The sequence below is a fragment of the Balaenoptera borealis genome (genome assembly GCF_965194805.1).
Source record: "Balaenoptera borealis genome assembly, chromosome: 16".
Lineage (NCBI taxonomy): Eukaryota > Metazoa > Chordata > Mammalia > Artiodactyla > Balaenopteridae > Balaenoptera > Balaenoptera borealis.
The window spans coordinates 25,758,470-25,774,491 of NC_138872.1; the positions used below are offsets into that span (position 1 = coordinate 25,758,470).

The following is a 16,022-nucleotide window of genomic DNA, read 5'->3' on the forward strand; positions in this document are numbered from 1 at the left end:
CAGGTTTCCTCAATTCAGGTTCCTCTCACCCCACAAACCCTGGTTCTAGGGTCGTTCCTGGGAAAGGAGAATGGACATGGGCTCTGCCTTAATCCACCCCAGATCCTGGGGGTTCTAGCTTCACCCCCCCTTCCTTTGCCAACAGGGTGTGGTATGGAGCTGGGGACAGGCCACAGAGCCCTCTCAGGGTCCCAAATAGCATGGCCGATCCCCGTGAGAAGACCTGTCCCCAGACAGAACCTCCCCCGCCCTTCCAGGCTGGATTTGTCACCACCCCTACCACCTGACAGAGCCATAGGGCAGTTCCAGGAGAACAATGGCTGAGTTGGTCCTACCAGCTACTGGTGGACCCTCCTTTGAGCCATCCTGGGGGAAGGGACTTGGGGCGTGGAGGGAGGTGACCACCATGGAGGGAGGTGAGAGGTGGCTACATAGGGTGCGGGCTCTCAAGGGGAGGCACGTAGCACCACAGGGGCAGAGGCTGCCCTCTCACCTGGTCTGGAGGGTGTTGGGGTCAGGAGTTTTCAGGCAGAAGAAATGCACAGGTTCAGGTTCTGAGGGGGAGGAGAGCTTGCCTCGTAGAACTGAAGGAAGCCCAGAGGCGGGCTGAGGCCAAGGCGGGGAGGCAGCAGGGCCTCAAAGGCACTTCGTCTTGAGGAAGCTGTGGTAGGTTTTAAGGGGTGACTGGCCAGTGGGCTGAGTGACATTTCACCAATGTGCTTGACTGCCCTGGTGGTGCCAGGTCGTGGCTGGGCCCTGAGGCATGGCCAGGAAGGCAGCTCAGGGTAGATGTCCTAGTCTGGGAGGTTTCTCCCCAGTGACCCCTGTAGGAGTTCAGACTTGGCAGAGACAGACAGAGCTGCTCCCACTGGCCTAGCCACCCAGGCCAAAGAACCAGCACAGGGGTCCCTGGGGGCTCCTCGGCCAGCACTACACCAGGCTGCACCATGCCACCCCACTTCCTAGACTCTTGGCAGTTCCTAGAAAGTGCTGCCAGCACCTGACTCTCTCAGGTCTGGGTGGCTGGAGGAGGTGTCAGTATGTCTTTGCTAGAGAAGAAGGCCATCCAGGAGGAAATAATCCTGCTTTCTGTCCTGTGTTCTAATTCCTTCCGTCTGTTTCCTTTATGAAAACAGTACCAACAACAAACCCTCAAAACTAAAATCTTCCCATTGCCTTCTTTGAACAAAGATGCTGAAATTCTTAAGCTCAAGCTGACACCTCTTAAATGGGTGCCACCCTTTGCCTGTCTCATCTCACCCTGCAATGGAGTTCTGAGAGTTAACACTTTTTAAAAGATGGGCTGCATCTTCCCTTCCTTGCTGAAGGCTTGGAGGTGCCAGGGAGGGTCCTGCAGGTGGAGGGGACAGTGTCAGTCCTACAGGGTTGGGGAAGGCCTCTTGGAGATGGTGATGTTGGGTTTGAGCTGTGAAAGAATAGTGTAGCAGTCTCCACACAGATGTGAGGGGCAGACAGGGAGGGAGAATGCTGCGGACAAAGGGAGCAGAAGGAGGAACTGCAGAGTGTAAGGGATTGGAGGTGAGCGGGGAGGCCAGGCCAGAGGGAGTTTGAATGATGTCTTGCAGGTAACGGGGAGGCGGGGGGTTGCCAGACAGGGGAGTGCTGTGGGCGGGTGTGGAGCTGGGCTGCAGACAGGAGCCTGGAGTTACAGCTACAGGGAGAAGAAAGATCTGAGCTGGGGCTACGGGGGTACTGAGGGCCCCAGGCCTTTAGGTGTGTCTACCTATCTCTCACAAGCCCACATTCATTTCCATGCTGCCATCCCCCAGGCCCCCAGGTCTTGGCCACCATCATCTCTGGCCTGAAAGACTATGGCAGCCTCTTCACTGGGCTTCCCTTCTGTACTCCATCCCGAAACAGTCCATTCCCCATAAAGGAACAGAAAGAAGGGGTTTTCAAAACATCACCGTGGTGACCATACTCCTCTGGCTAAGACCCTTCAATGGCACCCCCCTACCTTTAGCACCAAGATCAAGTTTGACTTCTTGACTTGGCATTCAAGGCCCTTAGCAATCAATACCCACTCGCATTATGTGCAGCCTCATCCCCCTAAAACACTCCAGCTGAGCTGGGCTATTCGCAACCTCAGTCCCTAGGTTTGCAACTCCCCTCTAGAACTTTGTTCCCTCGCATCCTCTACCCCATCCACTCTAGAATTGCCTCCTTAGGACTTCCCTGGTGGTGCAGTGGTTAAGAATCTGCCTGCCAATGCTGGGGACACAGGTTCGAGCCCTGGTCAGGGAAGATCCCACGTGCCGCAGGGCAACTAAGCCTGTGCGCCATAACTACTGAGCCTGCGCTCTAGAACTTGCGAGCCACAACTACTGACCATGTGCCTAGAGCCCATGCTCCGCAACAAGAGAAGCCACAGCAATGAGAAGGCCACGCACCACAACAAAGAGTAGCCCCCGCTCGCCACAACTAGAGAAAGCCCGTGTGCAGCAACAAAGACCCAATGCAGCTAGAAAACTTAATTAAAAAAAAAAAAAAAAGAAATGCCTCTTTAGCCTTTAAGTAGCAGGTCAAAGCCATCAGGTCTGAGTCACCTTTCCCAATTCTTGCCCTCGGTGCCCCGCTCTCATTGGCTCTTCAGCTCATTTCAACCACCACTGGGGGGACTTCCCTGGTGGCGCAGTGGTTAAGAATCCGCCTGCCAATGCAGGGGACACGGATTCGAGCCCTGGTCCGGGAAGATCCCACATGCCGTGGAGCAACTAAGCCCGTATGCCACAAGTACTGAGCCTGCGCTCTAGAGCCTGCGAGCCACAACTACTGAGCCCGCACACCACAACTACTGAAGCCTGCGCGCCTAGAGCCCGTGCTCCGCAACAAGAGAAGCCACTGCAATGAGAAGCCTGTGCACTGCAACAAAGAGTAGCCCCCGCTCGCTGCAACTAGAGAAAGCCCGCATGCAGCAACGAAGATCCGACGCAGCCAAAAATAAATAAATCAAAAAAACAAACAAACAAAAAAACAACCACTGGGCACCTGCTTTGTGGCCGGTGCCGGGGATGGCAAAATGTCCAGGGCTGGTGACAGCACCCAGGTCAAGGACAGGCAGAGTACTGAAGCTGGGAGATCCTGGCTCCTTCTGCCAGCTGCCACCTCTACCCCTTCACCCACTCCCTGCACCTGCCTCCTCACCTTCCTCCCACCTGTGCTGGTGACTCACCTGCATACATCAAAACCTGTCCTAGGGACTGGGTCAGTGCCAGGCCAGGTGCTGGAGAGACAGCAACAGTCTAGGTGGCTGCCACTGCCCTCCTGCTCTGAGAGAGAAATATGCACACCAAATCCCCTTAACACAGACCCTGATAGGTCGAAACAAAAGGCCTTCAAGAAGTTATTCTCAGGAATTCCCTAGTGGTCTGGTGGTTAGGACTCTGCGCTGCCACTGCAGGGGGCATGGGTTCGATCCCTGGTCGGGAAACTAAGATCCCTTATACCACGCGGTGCGGCAAAAAAAAAAAAAAAAAGTTATTCTCAAAACAAATACTACTTGAGGAAGACATCAGGCTCCCAGCGGGATGCTGGGACAAAGGTGAATCCTCAAGGACATCACATATTGGCAGAGAGAAAGAAAAGCAGGTTGTGATGGCAGCCTCTGTTTACAGGGGCTTCCTGGGTGCTAAGCCCTATGCTAAGGGTGACTCCCATATGATCACATTTCACCTCAGAACAGCCCAGTGGTGTAGGCACCATTAGCATCCCCAATTTACACATGAAGAACCAGAAGCTCAGCAAGCAAGTGCTTGCTCTGAATCACACAACTGGATCTACTCTCTGGTACCAAGAGCTACTTGCCATCAAACGTGAACATCACTGAGCAAAATTTCAGGCATCCTCTGGTAATGGAAACGCTGGAGGACGGTGGCAGCTTTAACAAAGGAGGGAGTGAGGCCAAGCCCTGGGGCTGCAGGATGGCAGATGGGGCAGCAAGAAGAGCCATGGAAGCACAGCACGAGGTGGAGGGTGGATCTGATGTGGGCTTTTCAGAGCTCACCCCTTGGAAGGTAGGTGGTGCGGGTGCTGAGTACTCATCATTTCTGCAACTCCCTAGGAGGCACCCAGAGAAAGTCAGTTGAATTCATGGGGCAGATAGGCAGCCTCAGAAAAGGTTGGTGCAAGGGGAAGGCAAAAGGTGCTGGGGGTGTGCACTCTGGATGGGAATCTGGCTTGTGGATGGAGGCAGCAGAGGTAGCAGGTCTGATTCTTTCCACAAGAGGGCGCCCGGCACCAAGCAATGAAGCCGCCCTGGAGAACGGGGGGTGGTTTGTTGCTGGTTCCCCGATGGTCTTGGGAGAGAGGATGTGGAGGAGGGGATACATCCAACTCACTACCTTGAAATTCCAGCACCAGAAACAAGCACAGACGGGCAGGATGAGTTCAGATAGATGCATGTTGGCTCATTCTGAGATTGTATCATCTCAGGCCAATTATTTCCCTTTATACTGAGTCAGTAAGTTTCTTGACAGCCTCCTTGGTAAAATTTGAAAGGGCTCTTCCCTCGAAACCTGCCTTCCAAAAGGAACAACTCTTTCCTTTTTTTCCATCTCCTTCTCATACAGTAATGCTTCACTCATTTTAATTCATCTAATCTGCCATTCAATAGTGCACTATTTATTTCAATGATTGTGATTTCCAGAATTCTATCTGCAAATCTGCCTTAGTCTCTTACTTTTTGCTAATTTTTTTCAGCACTGTCTTTAGAGGTTTCATAGTTATTTTATATTCTGTATCTGATAATAACATTATTGAAGTCCCAGGGGTCTAAATCAATTTTTTTTTCCTGTTGGGAAGCATTTTATTGTTGCTCCAAGTTTAAGAATTTTCACTGACAGAAAATCAACACTTAGAAAATCTGCATTGCTTTGCTCAGCTTCTGAATCTTGGTTTTTGAAGACATATTTCTCTCCAGTACGGACAATCATTCCACCCATGATTGATGGCTCAATCTTAACTTCCAGTTTCAACACTTGGCCTTTACTTAGAAAGCTCTTCAGGACCGTTTTTAATTCAGCAAGAGTGGCTTCACCTAAAGGAGGTACAGTGGTAACTGCAAGGTACTTCTCCACTCTGGACACTCATCATAGTAGAAAAGTCAGAACTATGGCTCCAGGGGTATTGTTCAAGCGACCATTTTCAGCAAGCAAACTGATCCAACCGGATGTAAGGGGAGAAAACCTTTTTTTTTTTTGGGCTGTGCCGTGCACGGCTTGGGAGATCTTAGTTCCCCGACCAGGGATCGAACCCAGTCCCTTGGCAGTGAAAGCGTGGAGTTCTAACCACTGAACTGCCAGGGAAGTCCGGAGAAAACCTCTCTTTTGCTGTCATGTCATTTAGGCTTTTCACCTCAATGTAACACTTTACATAGGGATTCATAATAGAAGCAGCCATTTCAGGTTCCTTCAAGATTTGTCCTACTCTCAACGATTCTTTTGCTACTTGCTCCAGTTTATTCTGTTTAGATGCAGCAGAATAAAGAGCAGTGGCATAGCGACCTTTGATACCATATATCTGAACAGGTGGCCTCACAGGCTTGATGAACGGCCTGAGCACAGATGTGCTGAAGCATCGCACCTGCCGGGAGAGCCTGGGCACTGCTGGGGCAGCCTCTTCTCCTGGGTGGCTGTGGGTCAAACCTGAGTTGATGAGAGCTGAGTTAATTTTTTGTTCCTGCGGACTGTTGCTCATAGTGGCTCATTTGCTTGGACATGAACTTTAGTAACTATCTTGGACAATTTATACTTGGTTGATATGTAATAATATGATTATATTTTAATATTTTTCTCTGGAGGATTTGCATTTTTGCTTCTGCCAGATACCAGGAGATACAAGCCTGGAATCATCTTAATTTCTCAGTCCAGGGATTCTTTGACCTCTGGAGTAATGAGAATCTGAACCTCAGCTCCAGGAGAGAGCAGACATAAGAGCAGTCTCTGGTCAGTTTTTCTCTTTCTTCCAGCAGGGCCAGAGAGATGTTCTCTGCTCAGTTCCCTTTGCAGACAGGTCAATTTTCCCTGCTTGCCTTTTCACTGAGGCCAAAGCCAGTGCCCTGGCTTTATGGAGAGGTCCCCGTTTTGTTTCTCTATTTTGTACAGGCTCAAAGCTTAGTGCCACAGTCCCCCTAGAGGCAGTTAATCCCTCCAACTCTTGACTTCTTGGAATTTCTTTTGCCCCCAGGCAGTTTTCCTCTACTGTACCCAACTACCTTTGTGGTTTCAGCTTACTCTTTTTTTCTGTCCCTTGGGGATTTCCTAAACTTTCTCATCTGTGACCTCAGCAAAAAAAGTCAATTCATTAGAATTTATCTGGCATCCAGGTGTTTTATGATAATGGCAAAATTTCAGCCTATTTATATAGCAAATTTAACATGGTATTTTACTATATTATCCCAAGTCCCTGGGATCATTTTTCCAGGGCTAAGGCAGACTGTGGATTGTTGACTTGTCTACCAAATATGCTTTTGTGCTAGACTGACAGTCACGAGGTTTGAGATCCTGTAATTGCTGAATGGTGGACTGCAGCGCCGGGCAGCTGTTGAGAAAAACTGGCAGTTGGCACCATCTGCACGAAACAGCTAAACCCACACCTTGCCTTCTAGGGCCAAGGCCAAGGTCATCCTCCTCCCTACCCTGAGATCTAGTAACCAACCCTTCCCTTTGCATTTTGGGGGCCTGTGAAGCGGATGGTGCCAACAAGCCTCTTGCGCAAGGCTGCTCAGAAGTAGTTCTAGGGCTGAGGCCAGAGATGGGTATTCGGGTGACAGGATCGTGAGGCTGGGGCCAGGTCCTTGGGAAGTGAGGCCTCAGGTCACTGGTTAGGAAACTGGACTGACAGCCCAAGACTTCATACGTACAGGTACACACAGGAGTGCCTGCAGCAACCTGTGTCATGTCACAGCTGGTCAGACCACCTCAGAGCCATGCAAGTACTACTTGGGTCCTGTCGGAGGAACAGCAAGCTGGTGGGCTTTCAGGGAAAGCAATTTGAACACAGGCTTCAAGGACCCAAGAAATGTTCAGTTCTAGAAATCCCACTTTGCAAAATTATCCCAAAGAAATAAATCATGCTAAGGAAGATGTTCACTTCAGTATGTTAGGGAAAATATGAAAGCAATCCAACTGCCCAACAGGAGGTGAAGAGTTAAATTATGGCCTTGAGGGAATTCCCTGGCCCTCCAGTGGTTAGGACTCCGGGCTTTCACTGCCGAGGGCCCAGGTTCAATCCTGGGGATTGGGGAACTAAGATCCCACAAGCCGCATGGCACAGCAAAACAAACAACAGAAAATTATGGCCTTGATTAAACCATTAAGCAAATAAATGTGAAGGCAACAGTGAACTTATGATTAGGTTCAGTATAAAAAGGAAATGAATGAATATTCCCAAGTCCAGGTATGTTAAAAACGTTTAAGGAAATAACATGTTATTAGAAAAAAGTACCTACAGATCCACTACCCTATTTTTCAAACTTTCTGTGGTTGTATTTTCCTCATTAAAAGATCACTTAATGGTGAAGAGCTGACAAAGAGTTGGGAGTTATCTGTAGCTGTTGTTGGCACTTGGCTTCCCAGAGGTCCAGAAGCTGGAACCACCTTCTTAGCAGTACCTCCTGCTTTCATTCCCCTGGGTGCTCTCAAGCCATAGCAAGAACCAGTGGAGCCCCACCCCATCTCTGAAGATTGAGGAACAAGGCAGAGGGGACGCAGAAGCCTGCCGGCAGGACGTCTTACAGAACCACATGCACCACCTTCCCTCCTAGTCCCATTCCAGCTTGAGTCAGAAAAGGAATATAGCCTTTTTATTGACTACTTTAAGTAGAACAAACTAAATACATATTTAACAGTTTTGGTTCATTTATACAGTACATTAAATAAGTTATGCACAGAGTTAAGTAACAAAAGTTCCTATCATAGTAGAATGACAAAGCACAGAAAAACCGATTCTACCGCATCCTGTGGGTGGTTTCACATTCATCATCCCCCTTAAAAAACCATGCTTGGAAGCTTAGTTTTTGATTTATTTACATTCTTGGCTTTCTTTTATGGACGGAGCTTTTGTAGCCTCATCAGGAACTTCGAAAGCCTCTTAGCCCAACGGCACTTTCAGCCATTCGCCTAATGCTTATTGCTGCTTCTCTCTTGCCAAATCCAATGCAGGGATGGTGGTGTCCCTGCCAGCTGCCAGCCGCACATGCCCTATTTGGTATAAGCATCAATGAGTGTACACTGGGCAGTTGTGGGTCTAACCAGATGGGGTAGCAGGGGAAGCTCCATCTCTGGGGCTGTGGAGGCAAAGGGCGGATGCAAGGTCCGTCCTCAGGCCTCAACCTTCTCCTGGCTCATGATGGAAAAGGTCGCCTGCACCATCATCTTTGGAATTGAGCATGTCAACGCACGTGGGCAAAGAGGCAGGTAGTCAACATTTTGGTTTCACAATAACTACAGACAGAGTTGGAAGGGCACTATTCAACAGCTCGCCCTGTACAACACCCCACTCCACCCCAGGCAGGACTCCTTCCCGACAGCTGGCCGGCTGACCCATGCTGGAACAGTCCAGGTCTCTCTAGCTTTTCTTACATTCGGTTCAAACCTGCCACCACCTAGTTCTCTGTAAACAGCTTTTAAAAAAAAAAAAAAAAATCTAAGAAACTTGGCTTGGTCTATTGACCTGGGAGCCTGGAAACCAGTGCTGAAGAAAGCCTCCAAGATGAGTTCTATTTTAAATGATTTACTCAATCCATAATCCCATCTACAATTTCCAGGACAAACAGCCACCTGGTCATTATTTATGCTTTCATCCCGAAGAACTCACGACCACACAATTCCAATTGTGTTGTTGAAACTTCAAGCCCACTTGCTGAGATATCTTCTGGAACTACCCATAACAAGGTCTACCCTTTGCAGGCAGGTGACAGCACTGGGGATCAATCTGACTTTGGGACAAGGCTGTACAAAGTAAAGTGTAGATTTTCTGTCTAGAAGCTGAGGATGCTCATGTTGACACCAAGAAGTGAGGAGCTCCTGGTGGACCAACTGGCCCAGATGTACAAAGGTCATCCACACTGCAGAGGGCCCACTGCAGCCGATGCCAGGCATGGACCCATGCTGGGGAGATGGGTCTTGTTTCCAGTCTTAGATCCACTGAGAGACATACATGACTCAGCACTGTCTAAGAGAAGATGCACTTGCTGTGACCTCAGGGTCGCATGGCTGTGCCTGAGCAGATCTGCTTGAGCCCCATCCTGGGGGCTGCAAGGACGCTCCCAAGTGGAGTGCTCACAGCTCAGGACAAGGGCTGCCTATTCCTGAGCAGGTAGAACTAACCTGAGTCTGTTTTCACCACTGGGTGGAGTCAGGCCTGGTGCAGGCAGTGTGGCCCCAAAGCATGATTGAAGATCTGAGGATCCAGCCCTCAAGCTTCCCTCAGAACATTTAAAGACGGCTCCCATGTTGGCCCCTTCTGGTCTTCTCTGGCTCCTGCAACCATTCCTCACCTGGGAGAGGACAATGATATCCCATCACTTGTCACATCTGCTCTTGGTTTCTAGGATAATATTGAAGAGCCTATGACTGCCCTGACAATACCTTCAGTACCACCACTATGTCTTCTTTTGTCCCCTCAAACTATAAAGGTTGATCCTCTAAGCAGTCTGAGTATATTAAGATATTTTAAATCTAATTAAATGAAAGGGGGAAGCCTCAACCTGGCAGCTGGAGTGGTTATCAGCAGACACGGGAAACCAAGTGGGGAACCTGGACTCAGCCCTGCCCCTCCAGTCCCCTCACCCCATCCCAAGACAGTGTCCCTTCTCCTCCTAACCAGAGAGCTGGAGAATTTCAGAAGAGCGGGAGGTGGAGAAAGGGATTGTTTACGTTTAAATAGGAAGTCTTGGACAGATGCCCTAGCAACCTATGTGTGAAACTGACCAAAATTAATACAGCAAAAGGCCTGAGATCTGAACTGCAGTGTGGAACACTGCCTAAGTTTTCAGCTTGGCCTCTGGGTAGCACATGAGCAAAGCCGTTTAGAATAGCATTACAAAAATTTTGAAAATTAAGCTGTCATTGGAACCACACTCCACAAAAGTCAGCTAGGACCTACCTGCACACTAATCCTAAACCTTACCTGTAGAGCCTGACATCGAGCCCTGATGAACAGTATTTGGTTGGTTTTGGCTCTTTATTCCAACCCGAAAAAACCTGAGCTACCCTGGCTAGTCCTGTGGTCACTGAAGACTTAAAGAACATGCCTAGGTGTTCATCCAACTTGCCAATGAAAAAGGGAGCTGAGGACAGACCCAGTGGACACCACGAGACACCCTCTTGCTGCAACAGGTTTATAGGCTCAGTGACCTCCTCTCAGGGGACATTCCGTGTCTCAGGGAAATGTAGCCAACTCCTGTCTGGGGTTCTGATTTCATCTCTGTTAGTCAGGACACCCCAACTGCTACAGCTTAAGGAGTTCCACAATAAAGTGACTATTCTGTTATTCTTTTTCTGGGGATGTCTTACTTTATGTAGAGGAAATCCAGGTATTTTAAAGGTGCCTTGTTCTGAGTTTAAGACAGAAAATCCTTGGGTAAGGTAAATTAGGGACTTAAAGTTCTTAAAGTAAGATACACCTATATGTAAGGACAATGTTACCTATGCTGATACCTTACTGAGAGCTTTCAATTCACTCTGGTCAATGCACAGAAATTGGCCATCTAAAGCTGAGCTTTCAAGGGCCAGCGGGAGGAGGGCCACCCTAACGGATTCCTTGCTGCAAGAGGGCACTGAAGGCTTGGAGGTGGAGTGGGGGAGGGTCAGAGTCTTTGGGCTCCCAATAAAACTCGAATGACAGGGAAGAACGTGTGTGGCAGTTCCTAACGTTTTAAAGGGACTATAGGTGATGTCATGTTTGGAGAGCTAGGTAAGCAGCTGGAAAACTCCCTGAAGACAGGAAGAAAAATTGGTCAGGCTCTCTCAAATGGTTGTCACATTTCACAGAACTTTTCTTAGCTCAAAGAGGGCAGGTACCTACAAAACAAGAGAAGGGAAACAGATTGTATGCCCAATAATAAATTGATACAGGACATAATGACAAGGTTTGAAGAATTCCTTCAGGTCCAAAAGGGTTGCTCAGAAGTGACCAGGCCTTGACTGGTGAGGCAAGTCGTAGCCACACCACATCGCATCCTGTGGGTCAACTACGGCTTCAGAGGCGCCAAATAGAGACCACGGGAAGAAGATCCACGCAGTGATCTGGACGTGCGTGGTCTGAGATAAAAGGACACAGAACAAGACGACTGTGCAAAGAGCCAAGTGGTGACAAAAGGTTCTGCATTTCCAATAGATGATCCATTCAATAATGTGATGATATTAGTTTGGCCAGCATGCTCAGAGGGAACAGACTATCCACAATTGAGTCTCATTCTCCCTCAGACCAATCCATGCGCTGAAAACTATTTTCTGCATAAGCAAAATCAAATAAGAGAAAAAAAAAAAAATGGGTCCCAAACTAAAATAGCCAGCCAGGTTAGAAAATCTTGTCCAAAATGATCTGTGATGCTTGGTGGAAGTTTTATTTTTTATTATGGGTGCTTTTACTGAAATGGTGACTTCTTTCCTCTGGTTTCTGAGAATCTTAAGTCTGAACAGCAGGGTCGAGGAGGGAGTCCTGAGTGCTGCTTTTTGCCTGCCCAAGTCCCCACGGGACCAATCAGTGGCACCTGCTGAGGGTGGAAATGGGGCTCAAGGAGCTGTTAGGGGCAAGGGGAACTCCCTTTGGGAGAGAGGCCTCCTCCCGGCTTGCTATCAGTCTCCAGGCCTCTGCCGTGAGAGGACGATGGAGTAGGGGACAGCACATGGGGTGAGCTGCCTCCAGCCTGGCTGGGCACATTCGACAGCCTGCTGCCTCACGAGGCAGGGAGGGGAGCTGGCGGGCTACACAGAAAAGTGGCCGGCCATCCCAGCTTCAGCTGGGAGAGGAACAAACCAGGAAGCCATGGAGGAGGCAGCCCCAGCCAGCTGCCTGTGTGCACATGACTTCCCCCAAGGACACAGACGGGAAACTGGGGCAAGTGTCTGGAGAGGCTGGGGAGCAGTGTTTGCCGGGGCTTGAAGTCTTCCTGCCTCCACTTCTCTTGATGATGACCCGACAGCTACTTGCATTGGTTCAAGCAGCCAGCCTCCCGTGCAGAGTCTGTCGTGCTGTGAGGTCATCAGGGGGAAGTGAGTCTGGGGCTCAGAGTCCGCTGGTGTCGATGGCTGTCACAGAGGCAGGCGTTGAGGAGCGCGAGGTGGTTGCCGAGGTCTTGTCTAGGGCTGGACTTGGCACACTGCCGTCGGCGGACCGGGCTGCGGAGCCCCTCCCTCCAGGAAGCAGCGGCCGGCTCTGGCTGTGGGGACTCTGGCCGTGCAGGTTCTGGCCACAGAGGCGGTGGTGGCGCTCCCAATCCTTATGCTGGCAGAAAGAGCCGCAGTATCGTGCGATATTGCACCCACTGCAGGTCTCACTGGCTTTGCGGCCACAGTTCCAGCAGTTCTGCAAGACACAGGCATCCATTAGCTGCTAGGATCTTGGGGGGCAGGCTTGTCATAACTTGTCACCTGCACTGTAAAACAGCAGGTGGGGCTGTACGGGGAGAGAGTGGGCTTTGGAGCTGCACACACCTGTGCTTGCCCTGCCTCTACTGTTAATCTGCTTTCTGAGTTTCCTTCATCTGTACAACAGGAAAACTACCTATCCTGGGCTGATGGGACAGCGAGATGAGGGGTATGTGAAGACATCGTAGGGCAGCTGGAAGTCCTGCTAAAGGCATCAACTCATTGTTTTGACTCACATTTTAATCCTCAACGACCAAACCAAATTCTGTCCCAGGGTTCCCCCATCATAGCTATCTATTCCAAGACCACACAGGTGCTTAGACAGTTTTCTTCCTTGCCCTTCCCAATGGAGAAATGACCTTTGTTGTGTTCACTGACAACACCTAATCTTTAAAAAAGTCACCTGCCAGAGGACCTGGGTGAGTGACCAGGAGTGTGGGAAGCTGTGCTACTCTCTCTGTGCTCATTCTCCTTTCAGTGACGTATCTCATCAGAGGTGGGCTGAGGATCATGGGAATATTTCTGGCTTGTTTGTGGGAGCCCCCTGCAATACCTTAGAACCTAAGGCCCTGAGGTCTACATCAGGGAGTTTTCCTACTATTCTTTGCACTTTCCTAGAGGAAAGCTCCCAGCACCTGCCCCTTGGTACTCTCCTCCCTGTAGGTTCCTGTGAGGACTTCACTAGTGACACATGAGTGTTCTGCACTTGAGGTCTCCATGACCCACTTATAAGAGAAGAGCCTTATGGCATTGGTCAGGTGAAGCTATCAGGAAAGCAAGGTTTTCTTCTTAGGTGTCAGGAAGGACTTGATCAGTCAGCCAGCTGCCCTCTCCCCTGCAAGTTCTCCAGAATGGCAGAAGCCCATCACGAGGCCTGGCCTGACACTCAGAGAAGAAAGATACTGTTCCCAATGAAATCAGAACACTTGCTCAAGTGTAAAACAACTGAAAAGGGCTAAGAAGGACCTTGAGGCCACCTCGCCCACCTCTTGCATTGTATAGGTGGGACACTGAGGGCCAGTAGGCAGGGACTTGTCTGAGGTTATAAAATGATCACATGGCTATGCAAAGCCTGGAACCTGGGCCGCCTGCCTCCACTATACCCAATGTACAAGTTTAGTTTCAAAAAGCCTTAGAAAGGACTGCAGATTCCCTTCTAACACAACAGGCTTCTCAGGAAATACTAAGGACCGCCCCAACCTTGCCAACACCAACAGTGGAGGACCAAAACGGGACAGAAGTAATTCTGAGGATCATTAAAGATCCTCAAGCAAACTACATTCCAGAGAATTTCATACTTTGGAGCCTGACAGGCTGACTCCAAACAATGCTTTGGTAGAACATTATTGCTTGTGGGGAAGAACTCAGTTGCCTTCATGGGGCTGCTGTGGAAACATTGGCCTCTACTCCCTCTGTCCAAGTCTGCAAGAACATCTCAAATTGGGGCACAGTATTAAACCAATGGTGCTTTCACCTTGGCCACCATTACATTTAAAATATTTATTACATGATTGATGGGATACAATGAAACAAGATAAACAGCCTCCCACAGAGGTGGGATCATAGAAATGCAGGAACAACGTGGTTAGGGTCAGAGAAGCCAGGGTGAAAAGGACACTTGACATTCCCTGTCTCTGTGGCTTTTCCCTGATTTCACCAAAAGCCTTTTTGCCAAGAAACATGACAAAAGGTTTATTGTGGTAGTCACCCTTCAAATCAGCATTTGTCAAAGCTGGAGCAATGCATGTGGCCAAAAAGGCCTTTGTAATTAATGGGTAAGGTTATGAACCTTCTGAGTTACTGGCCAAGGAAGTCAGAGATGGGATTCCAGAATTTCCTTTGTCAAGCATGGGCCATCAGTCTATGCCAGTTATTACTCAAAGTGGCCCAGGGAACACCTGTATCAGAATGACCTGGGGCTTGTCAAAATACTTGGGACCCATCCCAGAGCTCCCTGGCCTTATTTCAAACCTGGCCTAAAGGAAAAATGATTCCTATCTTATAGTCAACTGCTAGCCCATTATGTTTGCCAGGAAATCCAGGCTGGGGACAGAAGGGGACCTCTCACTTCATCCCTCTACCTGAGGCATTCCAGGGGAGACGCTTCAGTCTGGCCTCAGAGGAGGCAGCTGTTCTGCAAGAGCAAGAGCTGCCACAGCTTACACACCTATGTCGTTAACAACATCATAAATCCCTTCTGTCTAAACAGCGCATTGCAGTTTAAAAACACTTCCATAGGGGCTTCCCTGGTGGCACGGTGGTTGAGAATCTGCCTGCCAATGCAGGGGACACAGGTTCGATCCCTGGACCAGGAAGATCCCACATGTCGCAGAGCAACTAGGCCCGTGCACCACAACTACTGAGCCTGTGCTCTGGAGCCCACGAGCCACAACTACTGAGCCCGCGTGCCGCAACTACTGAAGCCTGCGTGCCTACAGCCCGTGCTCCACAACGAGAGAAGCCACCGCAATGAGAAGCCCGTGCACTGCAACGAAGAGTAGCCCCCGCTCGCCGCAACTAGAGAAAGCCCACGCAGCAATGAACACCCAACACAGCCAAAAATAAACAAATAAAATAAATAAATTTATTAAAAAAAAAAACAAAACCACTTCCACAACCATGATCTAATTATATCTTCCTAAAAAGTGTAAGACCAGCAGGACAGGGGCTGCTACACACCCACTATACAGAGAAGGAGACTGACTCCTGAAGGGTATGCTGCCAGTGTGAGGGGAACTGGGACTAGCACTTAGGGTTCCTGGGCTCCTTCCGCTATACCAAACCACCTCTCACAGGATGGATGAAAAACTCCAGGGATACCTCTAGATGTCAAGTAGAACTTTCTGAATGAAATGGAAGGAAATCAGCTCTCCTGGTCCAACACAAAATTACTCAGCGCTTAGGCCCTGCTATCCTGCCCCTGTTTTGGAAGGAAGTTTGCTGGGATGGATGCTGGTGTGTGCCTCATCTGTAAGCCTCTTTGTGCATTGTTTAAAATTCTAGCTCCTTTAAAGCACAATGCTATAAATGGAGAGCTGGGATTTAAACCATGCAATCCAGATCCAGAACTCATGCTCTTAGCCAAAATGTTACATTCTTTCTTCGGAGAAAGACATAAACATAGATATAAAAGTAGATAAATATGGACAAATATAGGTATTGATATGGATGGCTATAGATAAGGAATTAAATATACAACAGAAAAAAGTAGGAGGGGAGAAGGAAAAGGGGAGAGTTAAAGGAAATATTTTCTCACAATTCAGTTGGGAGTGCTACAATAAGGACTTTTTCCACATCCTCTGTGAATGGCAACATGATATTTAGGCATTTTCATCTTCACATTGCCATGCTTAACACTGTAATACTGAAAAAGATCGTTTAAAGAGGATGAGAAAATAAAATTTCTGCCAT

General features: G+C 49.0%; 1 protein-coding gene and 1 pseudogene across 9 annotated transcripts in view; both read right to left on the reverse strand.

Moving 5' to 3' along the window:
* Nucleotides 1-12: 12 nt before the first annotated feature.
* On the reverse strand, nt 13-7,712 carry LOC309612788 (ATP synthase subunit O, mitochondrial-like; annotated as a pseudogene). Its single transcript has 2 exons — nt 5,339-7,712; nt 13-5,205 (listed from the first exon to the last, which is right to left on the reverse strand). The product of its transcript is annotated as an ATP synthase subunit O, mitochondrial-like (transcript).
* Nucleotides 7,713-7,806: 94 nt separating this feature from the next.
* Nucleotides 7,807-16,022, reverse strand: part of CBFA2T2 (CBFA2/RUNX1 partner transcriptional co-repressor 2) — a 179,913-nt gene continuing 171,697 nt past the window's right edge. For 7 of the 8 annotated variants that reach the window (XM_082358862.1, XM_082358858.1, XM_082358857.1 and 4 more), the window contains one exon: nt 7,807-12,549. In XM_082358862.1, the coding sequence (XP_082214988.1) occupies nt 12,250-12,549 (300 nt within the window). In that variant the 3' untranslated portion in view covers nt 7,807-12,249. Of the gene's footprint in view, nt 12,550-15,203; nt 15,976-16,022 lie in introns of those variants that run through there. The other variant, XM_082358861.1, reaches the window with a different exon arrangement.